The sequence below is a fragment of the Vanessa cardui genome, chromosome 22, assembly GCF_905220365.1.
Source record: "Vanessa cardui chromosome 22, ilVanCard2.1, whole genome shotgun sequence".
Taxonomy (NCBI): Eukaryota; Metazoa; Arthropoda; class Insecta; order Lepidoptera; family Nymphalidae; genus Vanessa; species Vanessa cardui.
The window spans coordinates 6,110,268-6,128,282 of record NC_061144.1 but is presented as its reverse complement, the minus strand read 5'-3'; the positions used below and the strand labels follow the sequence as shown (position 1 = coordinate 6,128,282).

The 18,015-nt window shown below is 31.2% G+C and overlaps 1 protein-coding gene across 1 annotated transcript in view; it reads left to right on the top strand.

Annotated features, from left to right (window-relative positions):
* Positions 1-670: 670 nt before the first annotated feature.
* The window catches only part of LOC124539451, a 66,874-nt gene continuing 49,529 nt past the window's right edge, over positions 671-18,015 (top strand). The window contains exons 1-15 of the mRNA XM_047116846.1: positions 671-807; positions 7,343-7,387; positions 7,762-7,880; positions 8,468-8,601; positions 9,064-9,205; positions 9,606-9,758; positions 10,787-11,000; positions 11,425-11,536; positions 12,123-12,287; positions 14,368-14,502; positions 14,807-14,928; positions 15,215-15,330; positions 15,716-15,870; positions 16,262-16,404; positions 17,271-17,447. Coding sequence (XP_046972802.1) covers positions 750-807; positions 7,343-7,387; positions 7,762-7,880; positions 8,468-8,601; positions 9,064-9,205; positions 9,606-9,758; positions 10,787-11,000; positions 11,425-11,536; positions 12,123-12,287; positions 14,368-14,502; positions 14,807-14,928; positions 15,215-15,330; positions 15,716-15,870; positions 16,262-16,404; positions 17,271-17,447 — 1,990 coding nt within the window. The 5' untranslated portion in view covers positions 671-749. The remainder of the gene's footprint in view (positions 808-7,342; positions 7,388-7,761; positions 7,881-8,467; positions 8,602-9,063; positions 9,206-9,605; positions 9,759-10,786; positions 11,001-11,424; positions 11,537-12,122; positions 12,288-14,367; positions 14,503-14,806; positions 14,929-15,214; positions 15,331-15,715; positions 15,871-16,261; positions 16,405-17,270; positions 17,448-18,015) is intronic.

The window sequence follows — 18,015 nt, the reverse complement described above, 5'->3', positions numbered from 1 at the left end:
GAAGATGCACCACGTGTGAACAGATTTCATCGAAACATAGGTATACTATATACAAGGAGTTTCTATATCATAAATACAAATAACAATCGCTTTAAAGCATAAATATTCCATACGAAAAACGAAACCACGTGGTAGGTTCATGATAGACAGACGATAGAAGCACTACCAACTATTGACCAATAGTCCAACGTTAACAAATTTGCATAAAATATATCTCAGAACGACAAAGATTTGTTGACAAGATTTTGTTCTTCCTCTAAAAACTTTCTTACCATTCAGAACGTTTAATGAAGTTGAATAATGCATAAGATAAAAGCTTATCATCGCACATAACTAATTATCTATGAAATTATTGACTCAGTGGTAAAAAGCGTTATCAATTATATACATATACATACATATTAACAACATTTCTCCAATCTACCCGACCACGTTGTTTAGATACGAACAAAATAAATGCATGCGAAGACGAATCGTTTATCAAATTACATTGAACGCAACACGATCCAGTATTTCCGCCAACTTCCCGTCGGATCCCTAGCTGTGCGATCATTGATGTTTACAGACAATATTCATTACAAATTATAATATTATATCCAACAAAATGCGTGTTCCGTTAAGATAAATGAGCGATAGTAGTGTTTACTTTGACCCCACAACGACCCTCGATACTCAATGAGATTTTCGTCATTTGAAGAGTGACGTGCGGTACGCGAAGCTGAATAATGGTTTGATTTGTGACCGACAAAATGAATTGGTGTGTGATATTTGTGTGTCTGTGCGTTGCAAGTGTACGTGCATCGGGGAGTATGTCATTTTTTTATATTATTCTTTTTTATTTTTCATTATCATACATGTATTTATATTCCTTGTCATAACTGTACATGTAAGGGACATTAGACCACATGTTTATTTATGTATCAATGTATTCGTGCTATATATTTAGTCTTATAATATTATATAATATAATATGTTAACAAAAACCTGAAATAATTATAATGACATTGCTTATACAGGTCTTATGCAATATAAAAAAATATACATACACATACGAATACATTATTCCTATTTGCTTTTTTGTTTGAATAAGATCATTGCGAAACCGTTAAAAAATAAAAAAAAATAGACATCGCTACAATGAAAATTGAAGTATAAAATTTTATTACGTTGTAAACTTTTATTGTTTTCAGCAAATATATTGCACCACACAACTTGAAAATCGAAACTTTAAATGTATTAATTACAAATTCCATCACGTAAATATAACTCTTCCTTTTTCAATACGAAATTTAAATATGCATTTAAAATTTAAATGCATTTCAATTCACCAAAATAAAAACACAACGAAACGAAATATCAGAGGCAATAGACATTACATAAATTATTGAAAAAACAAAAGTAGTTTTACAAATGTATAAAGTAATCTAGTAAAATAAGCTTATCGAAACTTCTAAAAAGTAATTCAGTAATAATTAGCACGTTGGACTAAAAAAAAGCAGTTTAAGATGTCAAACAATTTATCGATTCTAAGAAACAATTAAGATTACGAATTAATATGTTATTTATATCGTAATAAGTTTTAATTACAAGCATGCTCATAGTTCATCCTATATCCGGTGCAAATATTACGAGATATTGATAATTATCGAGTAATTAGGTTAAACGGACATCTATTATGCACGTGGAGTATGCAATTAATTTATTTACTTGTGTGCTCGTACTTGTCAAAACATTTATTTTCATTAAATCTCATTTAAATGTACTTAATGCTTTTTTTGTTTACCGTATTTTTCAAGTTATTTATTTTAAGTGTAAGGATTTTATTGTTGTTTTATAATTAGATTTAATGTAATGTACCTATTATGTATACCAACTTTATTTTTATTTTAATGTAATCTGATATAGGTACTTGTACATTTAAATTTATATATTAAATGCAATTGAAATATTGCAGGACATACTTTTTCATTATATTACGTTACGTTATTTACAAGCTTATAGTTAACCTTTCTTTATTTCAATATTGCCGAGATAGCCCAGTGGTTAAAACGCGTGCATCTTAATCAATAACGGCGGGTTAAAACCCAGTCAGGCACCAATGAATATTCATGCGTTTAATTTGTGTTTATAATTCACCTCGTGCTCGTTGGTAAAGGAAAACATCGAGAGGAAACCTGCATGTGTCTAATTTCATAGAAATTCTGCCATATGTGTATTCCACCAACCCGCATTGGCACAGCGTGGTGGACAGTCGGATTTAAAGGTCTGGAGGCCCCCGGGCCACAAGCAGTGGAGGCCCTAGACAAACAGAAGCGTGAACAATCTAATAATTATATTATCATGAATTAATTACTTTTTCATTTCAATCACTAAGCTATGATTTATTTACTTGTATCGTTAACTTTTAAAATATTAAATAATAACATTATTATAATTTGACTATATCTCGGTATTTGTTAACTTGCTTAAAAATGTGGCCCCCACTAATGTGGAGGCCCCAGGGCAGTTGCCCCGGTTGCCCTCCCCTAAATACGGCCCTGGTGGTGGAATGTGTTCCAAGCCTTCTCCTCAAAGGGAGAGGAGGCCTTAGCCCAGCAGTCGAAAGTTTACAGGCTGTTGTTGTTGTTATATTTTATTTTTTATAAACTAACTTGCATATATTTTTGCTGATACTGACAACAAAAAAAGTATTAATTAAATATCACATACATACATCACATCATCAGCCGATGAGATGACGATTTCGTCTGCGAATCTCAAGTGAGAGATGTATTCGCCATTGATGTTGATGCCACGTCCTTTCCAGTTCAGCGTCTTGAACATATCCTCCATTGCATTAGTGAACAATTTGGGGGAAATAACGCACCCTTGTCTCACTCCTTGATGCAATAGTATGGGATTTGTTTGATGGTGGCAGCTTCCTAGAGACATCCAATCAATTTAACAACGCTGCAGCTTTGCCTAGTTCGTTAAATATATGAATTCAAAATGAGTTTAAGTACCTTACTCTAGATACATCAACACAAAAACTCACTCACTTTGTATTACAACAATAAATACCTGCATAACTAAAAGTAAAAATATTCAACCGTAAATCTATAAAACGTTGCCTAGTTTTAGATTCGAAAATTGTTTTGGTCGTATTTGTGAAAAAGTATGAAAAAAAGCCATGAGCAAGAACTATTGCCGATTTGTACAAACCGCTCCGTATTGTATTGTTATTTCTCAATTCCTCGATGCCGGTAGGGTGATTATTCCGTGTCGACGGATTTCAATACTCAATCATTCCACATTCAACAAGGATTTCCATACGACGGCACAAGGTATTCATATTTTTACTATGTGCAGTGCTTACGCTACCATTCATATATTTTTTGATTCTATTCAATATATGTATACATAAAAATTCTGATCACTGAACGTTTTATTCTATTTTCGAATTCAAATTTTTTGGCATTTGATTTGTGACAAAAGGTTTTTTTTTTCATGTAACTGCTTGAAAATTACAAAGACAATCGAGAGTGTCGAAATGTTCACTACACGTTATTGTCCATTCATTCATTCGCTCTTAAAATTAATTTAATAACAAAATATATTTCATACACTTAAGTTGTTGTAAAATAGTACAATAATTTTCTAACCGAAACCGTGTCTAAAACCTACAAGACGTATAGTATCGTCACGTCTTTCATTTTAAGATATATCAAAGTTTCGAATATACAGATCGATAGAGCGAAAAATTATCCATATATGTTATATTCAGCGTTCTTACGTAATGTCACTTAGGAAATGTGAATTTTTTATTAACTGTAAGAATAAAACCTCATACTATTTCTTAACTATGGCTTCGCTCTCGTGCGTTTATATTAAAAATATAAAAAAGTAACTTATGCTTTTTAGTTTGCGATTTATTTATAATATAAATTATAATATTGAAAAGAGCACGGGCAAATGGGCTATACCTAATGGTAAGTGGTAGCTATTGCCCATAGACATTCACCGTTCAACTATATTGTTAACAAAGTATTGCTGTTTGATGGTAGAATATAATGATGAGTAGGCGGCACCTAGCCAGACGGACTTGCACATAGCCCTACCACCAATTAACATAAAATTTATTATAAATAGGACTCCCAAAATAAAATATTTAAAATGTCTTTTTAGTTGTAAAAGGACTAGCTATAGTCGTAGTTTTTAAAACCATGTCTTTATACAGGGTTATTGGTAACTCGACGTATATCCGTTAGGAGGTAATACGGGTGACTATTTGCAATTATTTTAACCCGCATATGCATAATCCAAAAGTGATGAGTGAAATTGTTGAGTTATCACGTTTTTTAGCTTTTTTCAAAATTTGTCAAAAATGCAAGTTCAATAATTTATTTAAAAAAAAGTTTTAATTATAATCTATTTTTTTCTTTTGTTTTATAAAAACCATTAAACACTGGATATTTTTCAACATTTAAACCATAATTATCGGTTCAAATTTAAAAATGCGAGACGTAAAACGAATTTATTTCAATATTTTTTAAATTTTTTTTTTTCAAAAAAGCCTTAAAAAGTAAGAAAAATCATCATGAAACTTGGCCTGCAAATTATTTTAAAAACATACCTAACCGTTTTCTTAGCTTTTCGAAAATGTATGAAAATAATAAAATTATTTCGAATCAATCGAAATACAATGACCAAAAAGGACGCTGGCGGAAATTCGTAGTCGAACATGAACGAATTCGTACTAAAGGTCGCTCTTTAAAATTCTCACAAAATTAATTAAAAATAAAAACAAATCAAATATCATGTACATTTTTGTACAGTTATAAATTTAAACTGAAATAGATAGGTAAGACTAATAAAAGTCAAATATGTTCACTTAATAAATATTTGCTATAAATATTCATTGAATGTATATATACCTAATTGTATTATATTTGATGAATATTATTATAAGTGATTCACATATTTTTGTCACTGACTTTCTGGTAATGTTTTCCTAATATTCCTATCAATTTTATGATAACAATAAACCTACATTATTATTAGTTTATAAAATGTTTACTTTAAATGTTAGATTATTTTATCATAATATATAATTATTACAATACTATCGTCTAATAGCACTCAGCGAGATCACATCGGCGTTCTAATTAATCATAAAGAAAAAAAACTTTTTTTTATAATACATTTATATTAATATTTTTAATAATAATTTATTATCAAAATCAATATTATTTGATAAACTTATCATTTACATTTATTTGTCTTTATAAATAGCTGTAAAACGTACACGATGATTAATTCTTATTTAGTCTAATAAATAAAGTATATTTTTAAAAGGCCGCCAAAACTTCTCATTTTACCACAGATAATAAAATCTTAGGTTAGTTCGTAAGGCGATTAACAAAATTAACGTTCGTATATAGTAATTCTAAAAATATGATTGATTCGAAATATAAAATAATTAATGCTATAAATTACAAATTATTATATTATATTGTTTTAGGCCAATGTGTATATGTTGATATATTATGATATTCTATTAGTTATCTATACTTACGTGTTAAATATACTTTAACGGCCATATAATTATTGTTAATGTCCTTTTATAATCTACTTAAAAATAAAGGTTACCAATGCCCAACTATCAGCATATACATGTATCTAGTTAGATCACTCACGTAGTGCCGCTATGTTAAATTATCAGTGAGCATGCTGACAAATATAACATAATTTGAATTTATTGCAGTCTTCATTCTATCGTTCATCTTACACACACTAAAAAACCTTGGAAGTACGGGCGTTACTTATACTAATGCACGCCGATATTCAAACGTTCGTAAGCGAACAGATCTAAACATGTTCTAGGGTTAATCCTTGGTTAGGCTAATTACATAAGTAATAGGGTTTTCGGTCGTAAAAATTTTAAAAGTAGATTTAATTTTTCCGACTATGTTGAACAAGGGTAATATTTTTATAAGTTACACATAACAAGAGTTACATTTTTTTAAAACTTAAATTATTTTTATTGTTTTATTTTATAATTAATATAACTACATACGTAATAATAATGTCAGTTAATATCTATATGTATCCATATATTTAATGAGAATAAATTAATACTATAATATAATTATAATCACTATTTTAAAATATAAATATAATGGTCGATGAAGCTCGTTTTACTGACATAAATATAATTATGATTCTAAAACCGATTACCGCAAAGTCAAAATGTGATTATCTACATACGAGATACGCGCGTTAATTAATTTGCATACAGAAAATTACAAAAACATAAGATTAATTAGAATCCATTTTTAATATGATATTGAGCACAACGATTAATATACGGCCACCTTTTTTTAATACCTTAATAGCTTGCAATGTTTTTTTAATATGTTTTTTTTATTTATGTCATTATTATTTTCTTTAACTTGTACCTGCGTTTTCATTGTATTTAAACTACAACAAGAAAAATTATAGTTCATTATAAGCTTACAGCTACCAATCCCAACTCGACGAAACATAATCCTGTGCTAAACGTATGTACCCTGTGTTTTTGAGCAACGTTGCGTAACAGTTATCCTTTCACTCGAGTAACTAACACCAAACTGATCCTCTGTGACAAGGGTGAGATAAGGATCTCCGGAGTTTTAGTATAGAAAACGGTCCACCATTTCGTTTCTCCTACATAAAGTTGGAAGGTTAATTTTCTGCAACTCTGAATAAACATTTTCCTTTTTCGGACCTTATACGAACAATAAATTGCAGTCTGAGTCAGTATAAGTCTCTTATATCAATGTCCTAAATGTGATGTATGTATGATATCTAATGATAATAAAAATTATCGTGTATTCTAAATATAATAAACATGTATTTTAAATATGTAAATAATCCAAAATTGCTGAAATAAATATTTACCATACCTATATCATCTAATATAATGTTTATCTAAATGTTAGTTCCGAGAAAATGAAACAAATGATAATTAGGAGGTGTGTTTGGCTTATTCAATAATATCTCGTAATTAATAAAGCAAAAAAAAACTAAAAGTGTAACAATTCATTTTAAAAAATCAACTAAAAAATATCGCGTCATGTTTAATCTCCGTAGACCCTAATCTAGTTACTTCTGTTTATTTTTACCTTGTGTCCTTAAGTTCTTTGAACAAAACTTTCTTCACGCCTTCTACTGCGCATACTTCGCATTAAGAACTTTAACTACATTCACACTTGTAATTTATAACTTATATTATAAAAACTAACATCAAAATTGAAAGAAAATCAAATTTTTAACTTAATATTGTATTTTAAAAACTTCCCATTAATAAATGTTCTAATTACAGATTCCTTAAAGGATCCATACATTTGCGGACCACCAACATGTGCACGTAAGTAATCGGTATAGCCAAGATTTATTATAAAAAAATATAAAAAATACTGATTTATGAACTAATACAAACATTGCAATATTTGTTCACATTTTATTCTATTAGTACTTTCCGATTTTCTTTCTTGACATTATCTGTCAAAATGTAATCAGCTGTTTTATATTTTGTAAACAAACTATTCTCAAATATCAATCTCTAAACCGGGTCATAAAACATTGAAGTAGGTTCTATTCTAGACATACGATGAAAAATTATTTGTATAGACAATATTAAAAAAAACTTATGGAGAATCTTTTTCATCTCATATTTTGTTATCGTAATATTACTTAATATTCAAAAATTTGCATTTAAAGACTTATTAAATTTAATTGCAGAAGCTGAGAAGTTTAAATACTTAACGCCAATTATATACAACTATGAATACAAAGTAAATGTGGAGACTTATTTTGCTGGTTCAAGCAATAACCGATCTGCACTAAACATAACATCTGGTGTAAGTATTACTAACAATAAATCCTTTACTTCATTTTTCTAATTACTTCTTAGTATAGCTTATATTTCATATTTAAAGAAAATCTTTTAAAACAATAGAATTTAAATTAAATTTCAAAGACTTTGTAATACTTATTGTTATTGTATAGTTTTTAATTTCATAAGTATTGACAAAGAAAAGCAATCTATGGATACATTTAATAATGTTATTGTTACATCATTTTTAATATAATAAACCATAAAAATGTTATATGTATATATATATATATATATATCTATTTCATTTATAAATAAAAGAAATTGATTCCGATTGGGTAATATAATACAATTATAAATAAAAAAAATATTTATGTGAGTATAATAAGTGAGAATTTAACTCTGTCTGTTTCGATTTTATGAAAACCAATGTTCATATAATTTGGTACAAAGCAAGCTTGGAATCCAAGGATTGAAAATATTGCAAACTTTGTTAAGCTTCAATGGTGTAAATTTATAGATGAGAAATTACATGCAAGTTATTGCATAATTTTTGCGATAAACTATATTTCCCACAGATAGTAGTTTTAAGTACAACTTAAATTATTTCAGGCTATTGTTCAATTCATTAAACCCTGTGAAGGGCTCCTGCGTTTGAGTGGAGTCACAATCCTTGATCAAGATGAGAACTATCCAATTGAAAGGGCTGAAAAGTTCAAGCAGTCTGTTACATCACATGATCTTAGGTAACAGTCATAATAATTAATAGATTTAAACATTAAGCAATGCCTCTAAATGTCCCATGTCTCTTAGGGCAGGCTCCACCACTTCTGATAAAGATTTTTACAAACAAGCTTCGCCAATGAATTTGGAGTATACGCATGTGGCAGAATTGCATGTGACTCATGCATGTTTTCTCACAATGTTTCACTTGCTCGCCAAATATGAGTTGAATTGTTGGAACATGTGTATGTTATTAGTTACATATTCTATTTATTCACTGAAATACTAGACCATTTTGGTTACATAGACAATTTTACTTGTTTATTTTATATTCCATACAATCAAAATAAATTTTGAATTTACATTCAATTCTGTCTTAAAATAATACTGTTATTATATTATTATAAAAATATTAATTAAATGATGTATATAAATGTGTGGAATAGAACAAATATTATAATAAATTTTAATATTCATTGAAACAGGTTTTCTTTCCACGATGGAATCATTTCTGAGATCTGTCCGGATGATGCTGAAGAGGATTGGGTGCTCAACTTCAAGAGAGCAATTCTGTCTCTCTTTCAGAACAGCATGAAAAGATTTGACATCAACTTTAAAGGAGTTGAAGTAAGTATAATCTTTTGTAAAAGTCCAGTATTACAAAATTAAAAGACAAAAACTAAACAGATTTAGCCATTATATTTTATCTTTCTAACTTAGTAAGGACAGCCTTCTTTAAAAGTAAAAGCATTTTTTTTTGTACATTATTATGATTAGAAAAAGTTGTATGTGACCAAACAACTACAATGGTGAATGCATTTCTATTTAAAATATCTATTATGTAATATTTAACTATTTATTAAAATAGTAAAATTAACATTTATACTCATTAAGCATATAAATGCTAAAATGCATAGTGAAAAATAAAATTTATAGTATCAGCATTATTTACTCAAAACTTTAAAGTTGATCTTCAAATTTAACTCCGATTGTGCACAAAAATTCACTTTAAATATTAAAATTCCAGCAAGACATTCACGGCACATGCAACGTGGACTATGTGGTCCGAGGACAAGAGAATACCAGTCTCATACTGGTGAAGACTCGTGACCTCTCCCAATGTACAGACAGATACAAGTACATGTCAATATTACAGACTGTGAGATATGATTTCCAAAGTGTGAGTTTTTTTTTTTTTATTGTATGTAGATAGTATCAAATAAGCAACTAAGGTGTAATGTTTCACAATGCTCATAGTCGAGTAGTGTGTACATTGGTTTTCATGGGTACGCCACTCCGAGGTCCTGGGTTTGATTCCCGGCCGAGTCAATATGGAATAAGTTTATTAGTTTTCTTTGTTGTGTTGGGTCTTTGTGGTATCGTTATAGTATGTCGTTACTTCTGATTTTCTATAACACAAGTGCTTTAACTACTAATTTTGGGATCAGAGTAATGTATGTGATGTTGTCCAATATTTACTTATATATTGATGTCTCTAGTGAAAGTACACTAGCTCACTAATCCTTTTAACCGAAACAGAACACAATTGATAACTAAGTATTACTGTTTTACTATATATGATGAGTGGACGGTTTCTATCTAAAGATAGGCATACACAAAGGCCTGCCAAAATCAAGAGTACACTTTACATCACTTGAAAAATAATTCTTCTATATCTAAGTTAAATTAATTTCGCATCAATATTTTAAGGTAGGTACTTATTTAATCTCTCTTGTAATAGGCTATTTGACAATGCGAAAAATAAATTATAAATTATTGTAATCAGTGTATATTAAGAGTTTAAAATGGGTTATTTACTAACGAAACTTGAAAATAATACTTAATTTATTCAAAAATCAATAAATAAAAATGCATTTTTTCAAACGTTTGACACGAGACAAAGAAGGTCCTGATTGGCCGGGCTTATGATGAAGTCACTTTGTTGTAAACCTTGCTTTTCTACTACATGTACACACAGATTATAATACAGCAAAGTGACGTCACCGACCCCCTTGCAGCGCCATATTGTCCAAGTAGCGTTTTCGCGCGTTATTTAAATATGGAATTTTTAATATGATATTTTTCGGCAAATATGTACTAGAAATAAAAAAAAACAACTTTTACTGGGTTCCTTAACCTCTACTAAATAATATAAAATGGATTTATAAAACCAGTCAAATAGCCTATTGTTAGTAACTATTTTTACAGAAATTCCAAACTTGGCCAGTTCTTAAGTCCGAAAGCAAGTGTCGTATATCCGTGGATCACAACATTTACAAGTCAGTGAGCTGTCGCGAGCGTCACCTATTCGAACCATTCTCGGGAAAGAACTCCGGAGCCATGACCACTGTCTTACAAGACTTAGTTCTCAAAGAGGAGATCAATAAAACCGGCTCAGAATATATGTACTCCGAAAACAAAGGTGATGATTTTTATATCCATTTTTTACGTCAAAAAATTAGCCTTAGTTAACAAAACAAACTATATTATGTGTTCTTAAATTTTCGCGATTGCACATTGTAATAAAACTAGTTATAACGGATTTGAATCGCGTATATTAACAGGTAGACTACCCGTGACCACTAACGCTGTAAAGTGCTCGAAACGTTGGGTTGCCAAAAATAATTAATATACGCGATTCAAATCCGTTATAACTAGTTTTATTACAAATTATATTTATATTGTGTTTGCTGAAATTGCCTATTAGGTAAGAAAACTGTTTTCAATTTTGTTACTATATATAATTAATACTTCCAAATTGAAAATGCTTCCAGTAATTACAAATGTTATTTGATTATAGTAGTTTCATTTTTGCAAGGATATTTTTATACTGTTCTATATTTCAGCCTGGGCCTCTATTCAGAAACGATCTAATATCCTTCATCACCACTCGCCGTACGGGAGATCTGACACAGGCGAACTGAAATCGGCCCGAGATGTACTAAAACTACTGTGTTTGTGAGTTTATAATCTGTGCAATTCATCATTTATAATCTCATGTCCTTGATGAAATGATAAATATAATATTAAAAAACCTCCCAAGATTACTGCTGCCTTAACGACTTAACTTACTAATAAAACACATGTAAAAATCAACTTTTTTTTTTCTATTTGTAACTAATGAGCCATAAGGCTTTAAGATCCATTGATAAGCAGTCTGTGGCGTTTTTAAAAATCCTTACAGTAAGGTTCACCTGAGAGTTCACCAAGAGTCGAGATGGCCCAGTGGTTAGAACGCGTGCATCTTAACCGACGATTGCGGGTTCAAACCCAGGCAAGCACCACTATATATATATGTGCTTAATTTGTCTTTATAATTCATCTCGTGTTCAGCGGTGAAGGAAAACATCGTGAGGAAACCTGCATGTGACAAATTTCATCGAAATTCTGACACATGTGCATTCCACCAACCCGCATTGGAACAGCGTGGTGGAATATGTTCCAAAACCTCTCCTAAATGGAAGAGGAGGCCTTATCCCAGCAGTGGGAAATTTACAGGCTGTTACTTTTACTTTACTTTATACCTGTATAACTAATTTGTCAGGGTGAAGCCAAGCTCGGACGATGAGGTAAGGACAGTGGACGAGAATATGGACAGTGGTTCGACGGTGGGGCTCTGGGGCCGACTCGTGCGAGCCGCGCGCCAACTACACCACCCCGCGCTTGCGCAGCTGCTGGCCCGCGCGCCCTCAGCCTGCCCCGCCGCCGCGTATGTACCACCACCACTTTACACACACCACCCCCACACACTTACTATACAATTATAATAATAATAAAATTCATATAACATACAAACCACAATCTCTGAAAAACTATAGTTTGTTCGCGTTAAGAATGCAGTGAGTTGTCATTTTACTCCGCCCTCTGACCAATCCAATCTTTTTTAACAGCAGGGTGAAGGTGTATGCATATTTGTGTTAAAATTTCAACAAATTATATTTGTTTTAAAGACTAAGTATAATGAATTTAAAAAATACACATTAAAATAAAAAATCGAATCGGGTTGTTTAATCAACAAAATTCTTAACACTATATACAATCGTTTGCGAATCTTGCCATCGCGATGTAGAAATTTACATATTTTGACATTACGTCATCTAGTAGCTATAGGTTACATTAATTATTACGTGTACAGCTTGAATGAATTAAATATAAATAAAAAAATAAAAAAATAAATTAAATTATAAAAATAAAAATATCAGTTAATAATTAATCAAATGTGAACTTGACTTTGTAATTTGAAAATATTTGATTGGTCAAAGGGGGCGGAGTCAGGCCGGTAAACAATGACAACTCACTGCATTCTTAACGCGAACAGACTATAAGTAAATATCAAGACCTTGCTTTAGAAATTAAAACGCAATGGAAAGCACAAACAGTTCACATAGTTCCAATAGTCCTTTCATCGACAGGTATCGTACCGAAATCTCTAACAAAAAGTTTGACCACCTTACAAATGCCCGCATATATACTCCACATGCTCCAAAAAGCCATAATTCTTAACACCTGCCGTATCACCCGAAAATTTATGTCATCTTCAACTTCATCGTCCACGTTTTTAATATAAACACTCCTTAACGCTTGGCTGCTGCCCGCGTTTTAGGTTTAAACACTCTCGAAAGAGGAGAAACATTAAATGTTAAAAAATAATAATAATAAATCTTTATTCATTAAAAAGATATTGAACAGAGTGGTTTATAGTTTTATAATTGATTTGTAAAATTGTATCTTATTTCAATCAGTTGGGTGTAGTACTGTACTCCTCGCTAGGTTATAAAATAATCTGTATTAAGGAGTAACAGTCCCTTTCCCTTCTTTGGGTGTTTCATAAACATTTTATACAACATGCAAACACGTTATAAAGATTTACAAAAAATTAACAATATTATATGTTCTACAGTTATTTATTTAAGTGTTTGTGTGTGTTGTGTGTGTGTGTGTGTGTGTGTGTGTGTGTGTGTGTGTGTGTGTGTGTGGGTGTGTGTGTGTGTGTATAGGTCTTGGTGTGGATGCTTTTTCCTTTAATCATACTTGGTTAGGTATTAGCGAGTTTATGTTCGATAGCACACCTTGCGAATGAAACGATCGCCTCCTGGCTATTTCTAATCATATACTACTATGTATCTTATTAATTTGACAAAAAAAAAGACCCGCTGAGTTTCTTTCGCCGGTTCTTCTCAGGTCAGGGTGTTCCTTTTTCCGAACCGGTGGTAGTGTTTATTTGACAATCAATAAGTAAGTGTAATGCTTCTATATTGAATAAAGGAATTTGAGTTTGAGTTTGAGTTTGACAGACCACGACCACACACTACACCCACACCACACCAACATACCTTGCGCACCACATCAAGGCACTACGCTGTAGCACTACGCTAAAAAGGCGTATTATTCTATACAAGATTTTGTAGATGATAAAAAGGCGTGGAATTAATACCTGTTGACTTCCAGGCAGGATATATTAAATTAAATAATTGTATTAACTAACATGACTGTATTTTTTTAAATTTTGAAAAAGAGTGACTACTGAGTTTCTTGCCGGTTCTTCTCGGTAGAATCTACTTTCCGAACCGGTGGTAGCTTCACTTAATTGTTAAATGACGATTCAAAAGTGCTTGTAAAAGCCCACTTGAATAATTTTTATTTTGATTTTGATTTTGACAGATTAATTTCTACTAACTACATAAACTTGGTACTGTAAACAAAACATACATTAATTAATAACCACAAAGAATGGTCACTGCACACACAAAAATCCAATATAATAATTACAATTTTTTTTTTTTTTGCAGTAAGCACATTCTCGACGCTCTGCCCTACATAGCGAGCCCTGGATCGGTGGAGCTGATAAAGAACTTGATTGTTAACAACGAGGTCAACAAAGAAACCAGACACGAATGGCTCATGTCTATGGCTATGATACCAAGGTATTTCATCCAACACTTTATAGTCATTTTATGACACATTTAAATAGTAGGTACTATTAGGCTAGGGTCTTGTTCTCTTTCATTCTCACAAGACAGTACAAGGTCATACAAGATCTACTGAGTTATCATTTTTTTATTTTGTATTAATCAAGTTTTCAACGGTAAAAGAAATCATATTTAGAATACCTGCATATATAATACAATATGACACATACATCGCATTACCTTCATGGAATGAACTTCTGGTGTATGAAAGGAGTTAACCCCGACAAAATTGTATATTAAAAATACTCGTATATCACAGACCTAAACTGGAAATGTTGAAGAGTATGTTGGAACTGCTGCAGAAACAGAAGAATGACAAGATTATAAGCTTCACGGTATCGTCCATGGTCCATTCCTACTGCAAACACAGCGGGAAGTCACGTATGATAACTTATTTAATATTATATGTTAATACAAACAGACACACCCCTCCATCCACACACACACACACACACACACACACACATACGCACACACTCACACACATCAACACTTTCACAGGTAAAGCAAGCTCACACATGTGTATCCATAAACAAAACTGTATCTCCAATAGTCATCTTGTTGCTGTGATGTACATGATGACGGTACGGTTTGAAGAACATTATGATTATCATATATTTTAATACTTATTCCACATTATATCTATATCAATGTCTTTGGTTTGCAGTTCGAGAATGCTGCGAAGACGAATTCCCTAAGCAAATTTTGGCCGAATTCCAAGACATTATCAATGAAAGGATCAGCAAGGGAGTGGTCAACGCTCCGAGAGATGAAAGGGACAGTGTAAGTTATACAAAATAACACGAAAAAAAAAATGTCCGTACCTTATTTGAATTAATTTTTTTAATATTCTTAGTCAAATTGTCATTAGAAACTTTTAAATATTTTTTCAGTATTTACACTGTTACGATATTTGGTACTTAACATGTATTGTTTCAATTATTTGGAATTTTCAACATTATATTTATTTTATTATTATTATATATTTCGTAGAAGCCCCATTGATTATATTCCACTTAACTGTAATGATAACTCATTTTTTATAGAACAAATAAATTTGTTATCCACAATAATTTCGAATCGCAATCTTTTTGTCCTTTTTACCCCAATTTGTCTCTTTCACTCCCAATTGACTCTTCGATCAATTCAATATAATATTTAATTTCAGCTAACTATTGCAATTAAAGCACTCGGTAATATCGGTGGGTTCAAGCAAGAGTTTGCGGATATTTTGATGAGTATTATAGGAGATAACATGATTCCTGTTCCGACCCGATTAGTTACCATCGACGCTTTCAGACGGACGCCTTGTGCTGAAACAAGGTGAGATATCATAAAAACTTCATTTATATAATAAATAAAATATATATAATAGTTCAAAATAAATAATTTGGTCTCAGTTTTTATGTATATCTTAATTATATACAATACAATGTCTTCACTAAAAGGTTATATAGACCGATCATCAAAGTCAAAACCTTATTCTAAAAAAAAACAAAAGAATAATTTTATTTACCTGATACCAATTGAATATAACAAGATGACAAAAGATGTTTGTACATTATGAAATATATCTGTCGCTGATGAAAAATAGCTTGTGACTTAAAACTTTGGCCTAAACGCAGAAGATTTACTGCTATAATTAAAATTTATATTCGTCATGATTTCAAATCATAATTTATATTATTATTCTATTATTATTATTTCTTTTCAGAGAATACTTCTTAGAAACATATAGAGAAGACTTAGTTGACGTGGAAATCCGTATTGCATCGTACTTGCAAGTAATGCGATGTCCGAACCTCAGTACTATTAGGAAGATATTCCACTCTTTAAGAAACGAACCCGTCAATCAAGGTATTAATTTATTTTTGAATTCCAAAGCCAAATTTGTGCTGAAAAAAAATAATTTTACTATTTTTCCTAAGTAAATAGATTATTAGTTTTTTTATGGTATAGGTTGGCGGACGAGCATATGGGCCACCTGATGGTAAGTGGTCACCATCACCCATAGACAATGAAGCTGTAAGAAATATTAACTATTCCTTGCATCGTCAATGTGCCACCAACCTTGGGAACTAAGATGTTAAGTCCCTTGTGCCTGTATTTACACTGGCTCACTCACCCTTCAAACCGGAACACAACAATACTGAGTACTGTTATTTGGCGGTAGAATGAGTGATGATTGGTTAGGTACCAAGACGGGCTTGCACAGAGCCTTAACACCAAGTAAATATTAATTAGTTACATAATAAATAGTAATGTAAGTTGTAAATAAGAAAACGAATTAGCTATTTTTCAATTAAACGTGACAAAATTATTTGTAAATGTTGTTTATCATCATCAATCATTGTTTAAATGTTGAAAAAGAGTAACTACTGAGTTTCTTGCCGGTTCTTCTCGGTAGAATCTACTATGCGAACAGTTGTTAGCTTCACTTAATTTAGTTGTTAAATGACGATTTAAAATGGCTTGTAGGAAAGCCTGCTTGAATAAAGTATTCTCTCTCGAAAAATATCTTACATCTTACATACATCAACAGCCTGTAAATTCCCACTGCTGGGCTAAAGGCCTCCTCTCCCTTTGAGGAGAAGGTTTGGAACATATTCCACCACGCTGTTCCAATGCGGGTTGGTGGAAAAATATCTTGTTGTTACCAAAACTTTTAACATTTTTCCAGATAACATCTATATAATTTAAACTATAATATTTTTGTCCAATAGTGGCGACATTCGTCTGGAGTCACCTTAACAACCTCGGGCAGTCTTCGTTACCATCTCGAGTCGAAATCCAAGGTTTGCTGTCAGGAAACACGATGCCTCAATTAGAAGATAGTCCAGACTTCAGGATGTTCTCAAGAAATTATGAACAGAGTGTCTTTTTCGACCAATATAATGCTGGTAAGTTATTTTATATAATTTTACTTAGTCTACTATATTTTCATTGTTATTTAACTATCGCAGATTTTATTTAAGAGTCATATTTATTAGTTTACTAAATACTTAACGCTCATTGGTTATTTATTGGGTCATCAGCTTCCATCGACCAATGAACATTCAGATTTGAGTTTAATCATTTAATAAAAAAACATACCTAAGTCCAATGATGTTGTAGTAAACAGATATGTTATTAACGCGCAAAAAGTGAAGACTAGAAAACGTCCCAATTGGGACGTTTGCCTTTAGTCGTTTTACGTAGTAATACGTTATAATACATCATAATTACGTAGTAATACGTTTTGCGTAATTAAAACATCTAGTTATCCCATTTACTTATTGTTTTTATCAAGTTATCCTTTTTACTTGTAACGAAATGTAAAATAAACGGTCCCCGGCGCGGCAAACTTTTTTTCTGTTGTTTAGTATGGATATAACAAATCTGTTTATTAGAATATCATTGCCTAAGTCCTATATTTTATTACCTCCTGAATTGTAATTTTTTTCTACTTTTGGTGGTTATACGAGGCTT